This window comes from Zootoca vivipara, chromosome 10, assembly GCF_965207765.1.
Source record: "Zootoca vivipara chromosome 10, rZooViv2.hap1.1, whole genome shotgun sequence".
Classification (NCBI taxonomy): domain Eukaryota; kingdom Metazoa; phylum Chordata; class Lepidosauria; order Squamata; family Lacertidae; genus Zootoca; species Zootoca vivipara.
In genome coordinates this window covers 419,870-432,738 of record NC_142593.1, presented here as the reverse complement: position 1 = coordinate 432,738, position 12,869 = coordinate 419,870, and the positions used below count along the sequence as shown (strand labels likewise).

The 12,869-nt window shown below is 41.6% G+C and overlaps 1 protein-coding gene across 1 annotated transcript in view; it reads right to left on the bottom strand.

Annotated features, from left to right (window-relative positions):
- Positions 1-1,707: 1,707 nt before the first annotated feature.
- TRPM3 (transient receptor potential cation channel subfamily M member 3) overlaps positions 1,708-12,869 on the bottom strand; it is a 335,637-nt gene continuing 324,475 nt past the window's right edge. Inside the window, exons 24-26 of the mRNA XM_035100060.3 lie at positions 10,679-10,878; positions 8,263-8,395; positions 1,708-7,530 (exon numbers count right to left, since the gene is read on the bottom strand). Coding sequence (XP_034955951.3) covers positions 6,084-7,530; positions 8,263-8,395; positions 10,679-10,878 — 1,780 coding nt within the window. The 3' untranslated portion in view covers positions 1,708-6,083. The remainder of the gene's footprint in view (positions 7,531-8,262; positions 8,396-10,678; positions 10,879-12,869) is intronic.

The following is a 12,869-nucleotide window of genomic DNA, read 5'->3' as shown; positions in this document are numbered from 1 at the left end:
ATAATAATAATAATAATAAATATGCTGCCCACCTGACTGGGTTTTCACAGCCACTCTGGGTGGCTTCCAACAAATTATAAAACGACAGTCAAACAATAAAAAACTTTGCTATAGATCTTCTAAAAGTCAGATAATGGTTTATTTCCTTGACATCTGATGGGAGGGTGTCCCACAGACTACTGAGAAGGGCAGGGGAACTTTTTTCAACCCAATGGCAGCACATGGTGTGTGTGTGTGGGGAGAGGTCTAAGTGGGCAGAGCAACATTTCAGCCCTGCAGAGGTTTCTACACCCCCCCCCAATCTCTTTCTAGGCAAGCAGGTGACATGTTCCAGCCAGGCAAAAGCACTATTTTGGGTGGGGGGATTTGGAGCAAGGCTGGCAAGGAGTATGTCCTGGAGAAGGAGACTAGTGTGGGGAGATTTCTGAGGGTAGGGCAGAGAGACATGGGGGGCTGCAAATGCCTCCTGGGACAGAGGTTTCCCACGCATGACATGGAGCTCCCCAGTTCTGAATACTTACTTTTAATTTCACAGGTGGCGGCTGATCCAGAAATACTGTACACCTAGAATTCTGGATCAGGGCACATGTCCATTGAAGACTTACACTTGAAAGTAACCGTTATGTCCAGAGAAGGGAAAGTATGGGCATACGCTGATTTATTAAATACTTTAATGAGTAAGTAAAAACAATGTCACAAAGCAGTCCTCAGTATGATCATGCTTTTAAGGTATATAAATAATTTGTGTTTAGAGAAGACATTATGGTTTCTGAGGCAGAAGAGAGAATGGGTAGATTAAACTTACACACACATTGCTATTCCCTGTCTTTCTGACCATAGAATCAGGCCTGGCAGGAAAAAATTGTGTATTAAAAGAAAACTAAGGGCCACTTTGAAGCTTTGGGTCATTTCTTTGGAGTGTTCCATGTTCTGTGATGCTTTGGAATTTTACAGTCATTTGAAATGATATTTGAATCCGCTAAAAATATCACCCTGAGACTATGGAACAAAACTAGTCTTTGTCTGTTTGTTTAAAAGCTTAACTTAAAAGTTTCCAGTAACAACATTATCTCTCCTCCCTGGGCTCAGTCTAGTTTGTCAAGCTGCTAATATTTGATTTGGATCAACAAATGAGGGGTGGGTGTGACTGGGCATCTTTTTCCAAGTTCTTTATTTTCAAACCCTCTTCCAGAAAAGTTCCCCTGACATCAATCAGCTTGAAGACCCCCATCCTTGTCCCAGCCCTAAACTTCTGCACTGGTACATCTCCCTGCAAGGCAGTGCCCAGTTCTGGTACCCTCAATTCAAAGTACCCTCAGTGCAAAGTCAGGCTTTGTTGATGCAGCAGATGTTATGACTGGGTTGTAAGGCTTTGTGCAAGTACTCGAGTTACTTTGTGGGTATTGAATTGCAAAGCTGAACATTTTCCATAGCTACATTTATCAAGAGCTGGGCAGCTGCAGAGTCTAAGATGCCAACCTGCCAACAACAAATGTTGTCTTCTAAGGCTGCAATCCTATACCCCCCTACTTGGGAGTAAGCCTCATTGAACTCAATGAGACTTACTATTGTGTAGACTGTTACAGGATTGCAATGAAAACCATCTAACCCTAAGAAACATAGACTATACAAGACTATACCAAAACAGACAAACATCTTTCCCCAAACTTTAGAAATTATATGAAAGGTTACTTTCCAGAGTCTTCAGCAATTTTACTATATGTATTTATGGGTTTTATTTTCGTACTGACAATTGTTACAATTTTAGGAATTTGCAGCTTGCTGCTACTTTGTGACAGATATATGATAAAACTAGTAATGAAATACCTTATTTCGAAAATATATAATTATTTCAACCAGAATGAGACCTTCATCGTTCAATACTTCATTTCATATAATATTAAAGTGCTGTTAAATGAACATATTGGGAAATAATATAAAAGACAAAAATTGTTAATTCATTCTAAATGGATTCATTTTACAGGCAGGCAATATTGAAATGTTAAACTCCATAATAGTCCAAAGAAATTAATGGAACTATGCATGCATTTTCATCGGCATAAAATAAGACTGAAATTTAAGGTAGAAGAACTATTTCAGTCATCATACTATTATTGTGAAAGAATAACATGTTATATAATTCAATATCTAAGACAAGTGTATATCCAACTATAGAATAGTAGCATTTAAACTGGAAACAACAGAATGGATCACTATATGAAAATATTTTAAAAATACTGTACACAGTTTCCTTAATTGTCCAGCATATGTAAACAAACAGCTAACTCAACTGAGTTTTAAAATATTACTTTAACGTTAATTATCTTATCTTTTGCATAACATGCCAGTTTGTTCTTTCGCAGTATCACAACTCACAGTGGCTCATTAGATAATTCTACGTACATCAGCTCAAAGACAGCTCTACAGAAGAAACTGAAACAGACAGTAGCTACAGATGGTGACTCCTTGCCCAACAAATGCATTTTCCTTTCTATGTATCATAGCAATCTGGCTAGCAGAGCCCCTTGTTCAGTGTAACATGTGCTTTATTATTGAACGTCACTGCCAAATAAACATATGACAATATACGGTAAGTGCAAAGTCAAATGTTCTTCTGTAACGTTCATTAATTCAATCCCATACCACCACTTATTTTGTATATAAAGTAGTGACACCCCCCCCCGAACATCTAAGGATTATCTAAACCGATTTGCATGCTCCCATCTAATCTCATATCATTGTGGCCCTCCTGTTCACCTGATACTTGATTATTCAGATATTTATGATCTAACCCAGCCTGCACATTTGGATAAATGAGGCTGAACTTTATAATGTACATACAACAAGCTGTGGTTATAAGACAAAAGATAAAAGTTTCTTTCCACTTTAGAAATAAACATGGTGGATAGTACTGAATACTCAAAAGAGGATACTGATAGCTCATAAACTTGGAAAATCAGGAGTCATTCACAGTGGGCATCAGAAGGGGCATCAGTTTAGAGATATTGGAAACAATTCCTGGAAAACTATATTTTGTAATCACACTGCCTGTTTCAATGTATATTTTGTGTGCCCATCTACAGAAAGACATCTTTTTGAAAAAAGAAAAGGTTACAACTCCACACTTGCTCCCTGCAAATACTCTACCCCTATGGAATTGGCAACATAGGCAATATATAAGTGAGAATTTTACTGCTGAATTACTGCTTGAGTGAAGTGCTGCAGTTTGTTAGCATACCCAAAGATTCCTAGTTCCAGATCCCTGGAGTTCAAGTTCTTGTTTAATAAGGTGCTGTATGCTAATTTTCACACAGACTCTGGTCCAGGAATCTCTTAATTCAGGAGTCTAACAAAGAAGCTATGGGGTGAAATGACGGAGTGTTCACTGCCAGTCTCGCTGATCATAATGGGCATGTCTGCTTGTAGAGTTAAAACGTGTTTTCACAAGAGACACAAAGATTGCAGTTTTGTCCCTAACACTTGTAAAACTGATAAATGTGGTGATACTGTGTGCAAAATGGGAAAGAGACACTTGTAAATTTGACTGATTCCTAGAAAGGAATTCAAATTATCTGGTGGGTGGGTGCCTGCTTTCTTCTCCCAGTGAACAGAAATACTTTTAAGGCCACTTAAAACAGAATTCATTTTTGTTCTCACATTCATGTAAAAACTCACATTGGCTTATGAAAAGAGGACATAAAGATGGTTCACATATATTTCCTTAACAAAAACTACAATTTTTGCACATGCTGGCCATTAATAAAAATGTGGTCCATATTTCTGTATTTCAGAATTCAGTGAGAATCTTGGTGTAGCCTTTAAAGTACTACTGCTGATTGTCAGTTTTTGTCAAAGAAATTCCAGCAATCAGGTCTGACCTTTCCCACACTAGTAAATGGACTGGAAAGGGTCACACTAGTTATTTTAGTCAAAAAAAATTACACCATGATGACAGTGGTATGACTGTTTAGAAGAGTGTCACTGAAGAAAAACAGAAAAATTGTCAAGTGGCTCTCAAGAAAGCATTTGAAGAGTCGTTTTATAGAGGTAGCAAGTCAGCTCAGGTTAAACTGAACTGTTCTGCAGAGTGGACAGCTGGGGGGGAATGCATTTAAATCATAATCCCTGATCCAGGACAGTCTAGGCCTTAAGCAGAATCAAGACAGAGTGCTACTCTATTCTGACCAACTCAAAATAGATCCCAATGCTCTCAGTGGGAACTGTATCCAAAACTGTTCAGCAGCACAGCACAGATTACCGGTAGGTTCTAGGGACTAGTGACTAGTCTCTGGCTGCTTAGCCTGGAAGAACTGCGGTAAGTATGAAAGTAGCCTTTGAAAGTAGCATTGCAAGTTGAAAAAGGCAACAATTCCTTGCCACAAATCCTAGATGTACAGACAAATGCATGATTTACACACACACACACACACACACACACACACACACACACACACACACACCTGGCATCAGCAAACACATTTCTGAAATCCCCTCAGGCAGGGACGGGAGGCTGCATTGGGGGAAATCTGCATTGGGAAAAAGGGGAATGGGCGCTTTAAACTGTCCTTATAAACAGGCTGGGATGGCTAAAATGGTCCAATTAATGTGGTCACTGGCTATTGGAGCTCTGAATAATTTTAAAAATCTCCTTCAAAACCTCACATATATGTTGTCAGAAACAAAAAAGGATGACACATTTACAGAGGGGGTAGCAGCCCTGGCATATTGCTAAGTAAGGATTAAACTATTTCTCCAAAATCATTTCACAATTAAGGTTTTCTTCTTCTGAATGGTACAGTGCTCTCTTTGCTCTTATTAGCCCCTTGCCTAGCCCGAAACACATTTAACCCTTGCAGCCCCATGGGTGGAGGGTGGGCCTGAGGGAGGCAGGGGGGGAGGTGGCTCTTGCACACCAGGGTAGGGTATTCTTCTTTCGCTACCTTGCCTTTCTAGACAACGTCAAGGAATGGCTTTTGCAGTCACCAGAAATGTTAATTTCACTTTGGCGCTTCAACTAACTTCTTAAAAGGATTTGTTTTGTCACAGAACATCATTCAGTGTCCCACTTGTTCTGTGCTCACCCAAGTTCAGACCACACAATAAACATACAATACTATAAACACCAAAATGTTAAGTTATAAGCATGCCTTAAAATGAAATAATGGCAGCTAAATGGAGGAACTGGTAGAAGAATATGGCAGTGACAATGAATGAAAATAGTTTGAAAATAGTGAATGAGATGGGCATGTTGCACAGAACAGTGAGAACAGGACACCAGTTCTTATTTCTCACTATGACATTTTAACAAAGTCCTGTGAAATACTTTCTAAACTGGTACCCGTGCTTAAAAAATAAATATTTACTATTCCACTTAATTACATTCCTCCTGAGCTTGCTCAACAGTGCTAAAAATCCCATTTAAAACAGGAAATCATGTGGCTATACATAAATTCTTCCCTTTCCCTCATGCTGCTATACAAAAGGCATCTCTTTTCTTCCCTTCTTGAAAATATAGACATTTGTGCCACTACAAGTTAATACAAAAAGGATACAGGTGAACGGTGAGTGTGTTAGCTAACTTCTTTTTACAATGATCAGGCAGAAGTATAGGGATGTGAGAAATCTGGGGAAAGTTTACGGCTACTTTGTTTTCAGTTTCTATAGAGTAATACAAAGATGCGCTCACTAGCTGTCACAACGATAGTACTGAGGTGGAAACCAGCATAGTCAAAATACCCTCTTTGTATGCATGTTATTTTGTTTCTCTTTCAAACCAATATATCCCTATTTTGAAAGGCAGATTTCTTAAACTGTTCACCCATTTATTTATTTTTTTAAAAATGTCTCTCTAATTTTTCCTTCCCCCTCCCCCTCCCCCTCCCATTAAGTGCAAATGCCAACTAGGTCAAGATACAGAACCTCAGTGCTTGACATGGATGTTGTGAAAGTGCTAACTTCACTGTTGGCAGATGTCAGCTGTTGCTGACATATAATGGTCTGAAGTTACTTCATTCTGCTAATGAAAAAACAGGAGGGCAGACAAGTCTCAGACAATTCTTCTTGTTATGATGCACATATTATCTCTAACTATGCTTGCTCTCAAAGCTATGGAAGGCACCTGTTCTAGAGACTCTTCTCATTGATAAGGTGTCCGACCTGTTCTCTGGTCTGGATGACTTGCTCCTCTGGAATGTACTTCGGAGGCTCGTTGCATTGCGCTGCCTGTCCAGCTTATCACTGATGGAGTAGCTTTTCTTTGTGTGTGCATACAACAAGTTGGACTCATCTGCAGAGTAACTGTTGGCCCTCTCTATTTTTGGAAGAGGGATATTGTTGGACAATGTTCTAGATGTATTGCTATCTTGAGATGACAAGGGAACTGCTTTTTTGTCTTTGGTTTCAGTTTCCTCATTGTCAGAGCTTGGGTGACTTAGTTCCGCTTCCCTCTCTGGGTGGCAACATCCTAAGTCATCAATTTTGTCTCCATGAACTCCAGGGAAGCTCGACCTTTCTGCAATGGTTTGAGGAGCACCGACACACCTTGTATCAATGCAGTCTGTAATGCTTGTGTACTCTGCTGTTTTGACTGGCACTCCAAGGCTGCTGAAATAGCTCCGAGAAGGAGAGAACATGAAACTGTGAGATTTTACTATCGGTGCTTCCTCTAAAATAAATGGGGTTGTAGCCAGGTATCGGCTGCTTTTAGACCTCTCCAAAGTATGGTACATGGGAGGGTCTGATTCCCAGGGGTTTGAGCAATCTGCAATTTGTGAATAGTCTGAAGAAAACACTCTTGTTTCCATCGATTGATCTTCATAATCAATACTCTTGCCAGAAATTCTATCACCCAGAGTACCGCTGACATAAGCACTACTGGAGACAACACTGGAAACTATCTGAGCTTGGAGAGCTGGATCTCCAGTCCCAAGGATGTTCATTGAACTGTCAAGGGGTTCTGTGACAGACTGCAGCTCATCCATGGCCGAGACATAAATGTCTATGCAAGAGGAAGGCCGTCTGGAGTCTGGGGCAATTGACAGAGTGCTTGTAGGCACTAAAGAAGGGATTTTTTGCTCTTTTGAGACAGAGTGAGAACTACTGGCACGGTGGAGGCTGAGGGACCTTTCTTTGAAAATGCTTTCAAATTTCTCCAACCCGCACTTGTCCTTCATGTTCACTGCATAGAAGGAGTGACTTCGCAAGTGGGGCGTGACTGTTGGAGAGGTTGGTGACACAGACTCCTCCCCCGTGGGATCAATGCTCTCTTGAAGTTTGTATGCATTTCCCTCCTGGCTATTGAAGCTGCTCTGTCGGACAATGTAGGCTGTGTCAGTACAGTCAGAGGATGTTCGAGACCGTATCTTAGTGGCCTCCCCTCTGTCTAGGCCAGTAAGCTTATCTAAGGCTGTAGCCATTCGCCCTATCATGTCTTCCAGTTGAGCAAGGCGGATGTCTACAGTCTGAAGTGAAGCCTTCATGCAATGCTCTCGTTCATTCACTTCTTCTAATCGCATGGCCATATTCTCTACCCTACAAAATAAAAGGAAGAAAGGAAGAGAGAGGAAAGCACAGTTAATTTCAGACTGAACAAAAAGGATAGTATGATTTACTAAACTTCAGGTTTCTTGCATCCAATTTAACAGAGTGGGAATGATGGTGCTAACATAAGCATTCTGCTGATGTTAATATACTAATAATAAGTGGCGTAGCAGGGGTTGCCAGCATGGGGCAGTATATAGGGGTGGGTGGGAGGGAGGGTAACAGACTGAGGACATGTGCACATTCAACTGCCTAGTGGTGTCTGCATCAGGGGATCACAGCTGCAGAGATAAGAAAAGAAGAGTTGTTCCATTGTCTGGATAGGTTGCTTCCTGGTTCAAATGGAGAAGCCATTTTCAATGGTGACATAAACACTCAACTGGGGGTTTTACCATTTCTGCATACTGATTAAAAATTTCCTTTTTTAAAAAAAATCATATTTAATAATAATGGCTGAGATACACCTTTAAATTATGAATATACATATGTTTGGAAGCCTCAGGATGTGCTACAATACTTATTAATCTACTTATTTAGGAGAAACTTAACAAAAGAAATGAATAAAAAAATATGATTTACAATTTTTTAAATCCTGTTTTTTAATTTTTTAAAATCCACCCTAGTTTCTTGACAGTAAAGCCTTGTTTAAAGTTTTTTTCCTTTCAAGAGTAACCAATTTCAAAATACACACTATGTAAGAAACCAAAATGAAAAATCTTTCACCTTTCAGAGGTAACTCGGATTCTTTCATCATTGGACGAATTGAATCTATCATCTTTCTCTCTGAAATACTCTTCTATACATTGTTCTTCAAAATCATGAACCTTTTTCAGTTCATCATCAGTTATAAAAAGCTCTGTAGAAGACATAAGAGGCAGTGACAAAGCAGCAGTTAAAAGAAGTTAATTAGCTATCATCACAAGGTTTTGAAAGGCACTGCCTATTTTGTGTCTTTAACATTGCACATCCCCCCGCCCCCTGCCCCCACAAGGAAATCACATTTCAATCATTTTCAGGTCTGTAACCCCACACCATACACATTTCAAGTGCCACATTTCATGCAGGACGCGGTGGCTTTCAGTTTCAGGGTATGCCAGGCGCTGAAAAGTGGCTTTATGAAGTTTTTTGGCATTCCTACTCCATTATAATACACGCTTTGTGCTCGTGTCCTTGTCAAACTGAAAGAGGTAAAAGAAAGAACATATCGCCTGATGTGCAGGCAGTGGCTCTCCAATAGGGTTAGCCAACCTTTTAGCCACCAGAGGTTGTGGGGCTCCAGTTCCGTCATACAGCATGGCCAATGACCAGGAACTAGGGAAACCAGAGGTGCCATCTTGTGAGGGAGATGGTGTGTGTGTGTGTGATGTCATGAGCGCAATGGCTCTTACAACCTTTTTGAACTTTGGTAGTGCCCCCCAACAAATATTGGTGCCCCCCAATAGGTTTGGCCCCCAGGAGTTGGCGCCTGTTCAGGGAAGTTTTTAATGTTTGAAGTTTTATTCTGTTTTTAGTTCTCTGTTGGGAGCCACCTAGAGTGGCTGGGAAAACCCAGCCAGATGGGCGGGGTATGAATAATAAAATTATTATTATTATTATTATTACCTGTGATGGAAACTGTAATCCAGAAACATTTGAAGGGCACCAAATGGGCTCTCCTTGCTCTCAGCTGATTATTATTACACACAAAAGCAGCTGTGTAAAGAAATGCTTGAGCAGTTGAGGACTGTGGTGCCCATCCCCCCACCAGTCAGGGTCCTTTTGCTACTCTACCAGGGTACTCTACTAGTGTGACAGACCACAAAGTGCCTTGGCAACATCTAGCTCCGGTAGTCACATTCCTGCCAAAAGAAGGAAGGTTTTGGTGCAATGGCAAAAGGTTTCCAAAGAGGAGTCATGGTGGGTGTCCTTAGGTAGGGAGTTTGAAAGCCACCACAAAGTGACAAAGGAGGCCTTCTCCTGCATTGATGCATTTCAAAGGCGATTATACTCACTCTAATGTGTGGGATGTCATTGAAAAGTATTTGGGGATTGCAACTGGCCCAGAATGCAGTAGTCAGGCAAGAGTTCTAAAATGTCATAGGCTGAATTTCTGTTTTTTTGCATTTAAAGCTCTAATGGTCTGGCACCAGGATATTTGAAGAACCGCCACCTCCTGTTCAACACCATATATGCACTGAAGTGATCTTTGGAGACCCTGTTCTGGGTCTTCTATGCAGTAGGCTGCTGTGTGGGACACAGCCTTCTCAGCAGTGGCACCTACATTGGGCAGCTTGCATAGCTTTCTCCCAGCTGGGTCTTGCAAGACTAATTGAGGCTTGTCATAGCTGCCAAATTCTCCCTTTTTTAAAGGGAAATTCCCTTATGCTGAATAGGCTTCCTTGCGAGAAAAGGGAAAACTTGGCAGCTATGAGGCTTGTTTCAGGGAGCATTTGAGATAGCCAATGATGAACTTTTGCTCAATGAACGGTCATACTATTGCTGCTTTTGTTTACATAGTTTTTTTTTATTTGACTGTTTTATATAGTGCTACTAAGCCACCATTTGGATCAGGAGAGACACCATACTTCACTGGCAGATCCCATGCTTTTCATGCAAAAAGCTCCCGGTTCAATGCCTGCCATCTCCAGTTTAAAGGATCAGGTACTAGTTAATGGGAAATATTTTCTTTTTGAAACCCTGGAGAGCTGCTGCTAGTCAGAGTATACATTATTGAACCAGATGGACAGATAACCTGACTTTGTATATTTCTATGGCTACCAGGCCTACAAACTGCAGAATACCCCCTTTGTGATCCTGCCAATGGGTGCGTCCTGTCATGCAATAATTCCAGAAGGGCCTTCTCTGTGGTGGTGGAATCCTGTCTGTGGGACTTAGAAGTGCATCAGTTTTTGCTGCCAACTCAAGATGCACCTCTTTGCCCAAACCTTTGTGGGTTTTTTTGGCATCTATTAACACCAGAAATTGTAAACTTCTGGTTTATCTATAGCTAATAGCTGTGGGTCATGGGTAGTATTTTTATGATTGTATTGTGAATTGCCCTGATTCTTGAGTGCTCTCCAAATCAAGACAACTAAGCAGAGCTGAGTATATTTTCCATATGATTATTGTATCTACGAAGGAGAAGATGAATAAAACTTACTCAGTCCATAGTCCGTTTCATCAGGGTCGCTATCATGCTTCCGCCATCGACAGCAGATGTGCTGAAATATCATAGTCATGTGACTGAAGATGATGAGAGGAGGGGGCAAGACTGGTCTTTCATGGAATGTCATAATAAGCTGATACCGCTGGAACTTCCATACCTGGTTAGATATCGATTTAACTTCAAAAAAGGTGTTGCTAAAGCAGGAGGAGAGGAAGAAAATGCCTTCTGAGAAACAGAACTACCACCTAAAATTTCACATGCAATATAGGGGCCACTCCATACATCACACAGACCCAGACATGAGGGTATACTCAGTAGGGATCTGCAGCCAGTCATGGCTCTCTGGTAGATGTACCATAGAATACAGTGGAACCTTGGTTTATGAACACCTCGGTTTACGAATTTTCAGTTTACGAATGCCGTGGACCCATCTGGAACAGATTAATTCACTTTCCATTACTTTCAGTGGGAAAGTTCGCTTCAGTTTATGAACACTTCAGTTTATGAACAGACTTCCGGAACCAATTACACCCATGCTTCTGGTTAAGTACGCTTCAGGTTGAGTACTCTGCGGACCCGTCTGGAACGGATTAATTCACTTTCCATTACTTTCAATGGGAAAGTTCGCTTCAGTTTATGAATGCTTCAGTTTATGAACAGACTTCTGGAACCAATTGTGTTCATAAACCGAGGTACCACTGTAGTGGCTTTTAAAACACTTGTTTGCTTTATTCACATGTTATAATTTTAGTTTCATACTTTAAAAGAATCTTAGGGCTACATCTACAAAAGTAAATTTCATGATAAGGCAATAGAAACAAAAACTTGTATACATAAAGCTTCTCAAATACAACTGTTAGGGCACCCACTTCAAAGACATTCTAGGCGGCTTTTTTACATTATCTGGTGAGGACAACAGCAGCATTACTCCTAACTGTCATGTTCCCAAAATAATAAGGGAAGCTTGGAGCTTATTGGAGAAGCTCACTCAAGAGCTCTCAGAAAAATGAGATCAACCTGGCATGGAAAGGGGCTATTCCCACATGTGGCACCATCCCGCTCAGCAGTGTTGGAAAGAGCAGAGCACTAATGCTCCCAGACCACCAAGAACCTGGTTTAATCTTAGGCTTCAGTGTAATTCTGAGACCAGTAAAAAACTCACAAAACAGCAAGGCAACAGGTCCATTTATTGCCTAGTCCACAAAGTTTACTGTGTAAACCGAGCTGCTTCCAGGTTTGAGGGGCCCTCAGCAAAAGCTCTCCATGGATCCCCGCAGCAGTGGCAGGTGGCAATAAGGGGCAATTTAAATATCCCACAATGCCCTAGAGTGTACCACTCTGGTGCATTGTGGGAAATGGCAGCTCATGGTGCAGAACTGGGGTCCACACTGGTGGCTCTTGGCTGGTGTGGGGCTCTGAAAGAAGCCCAAAGATGCTGTTGCTGGCCCTGGATGCAAGCAGCCTAGTAATGTAATAGTAATAGTAATATGTATACCCCACTCATCTGGCTGGGTTCCCCCAGGCTATACGGGTGGGGGGGCACATTGGCTCATAAAATGCACTGTACTTGAGCAGTGAGACTCTTAGCTTCCTCATCTCCCCCCATGAAGTGGCTCCTCATATTTTCCTTTAACGTAGCCCCAAGGCAGCCCCAGACTGACCAGAGTAGTACAGGAAGGGGGCATGCTCAGTCTTTTCCTAGGAGGCCATCCTCTGCCCATCAGAATATCCCTCAGCAGGCCCGGCTCTAGGTGTAGACTGCGCTGCGAGGACAGGGGCACCCTAGCGATCTCTGCGCCTCAGCGCCAGGGCGCCCGACCTGCTTGAGATGGCCCTGTCCCTCAGCTGCTTTTCGTATCCCCCACGGAGAAGAAAAGCAGCTGAGGAGGCAATTTTGACCAGAAAAATGGCTAGTGGGAGAAGAGCAGCAGCTCAGGCTTGGAGTACATGTTTTGCAAGCTGAAGATTTAATCCCTGGGCTGGGGGAGACCTCTGCCTGGAACTCTAGAGAATGGATGCCCTTCACTGTAAAATCTGATGTAGATGGACTAGGAGTCTGACTTAATACCTGGCAGTTTCCTGTGTATTCAGCAGCTTCCTCTGCTGATTTGATGAAATTAGAAGCAAATTGGGGCTCTAAGGAGGTTGTAAAATACAATAAAATGGGAATATACATATTTCCTAT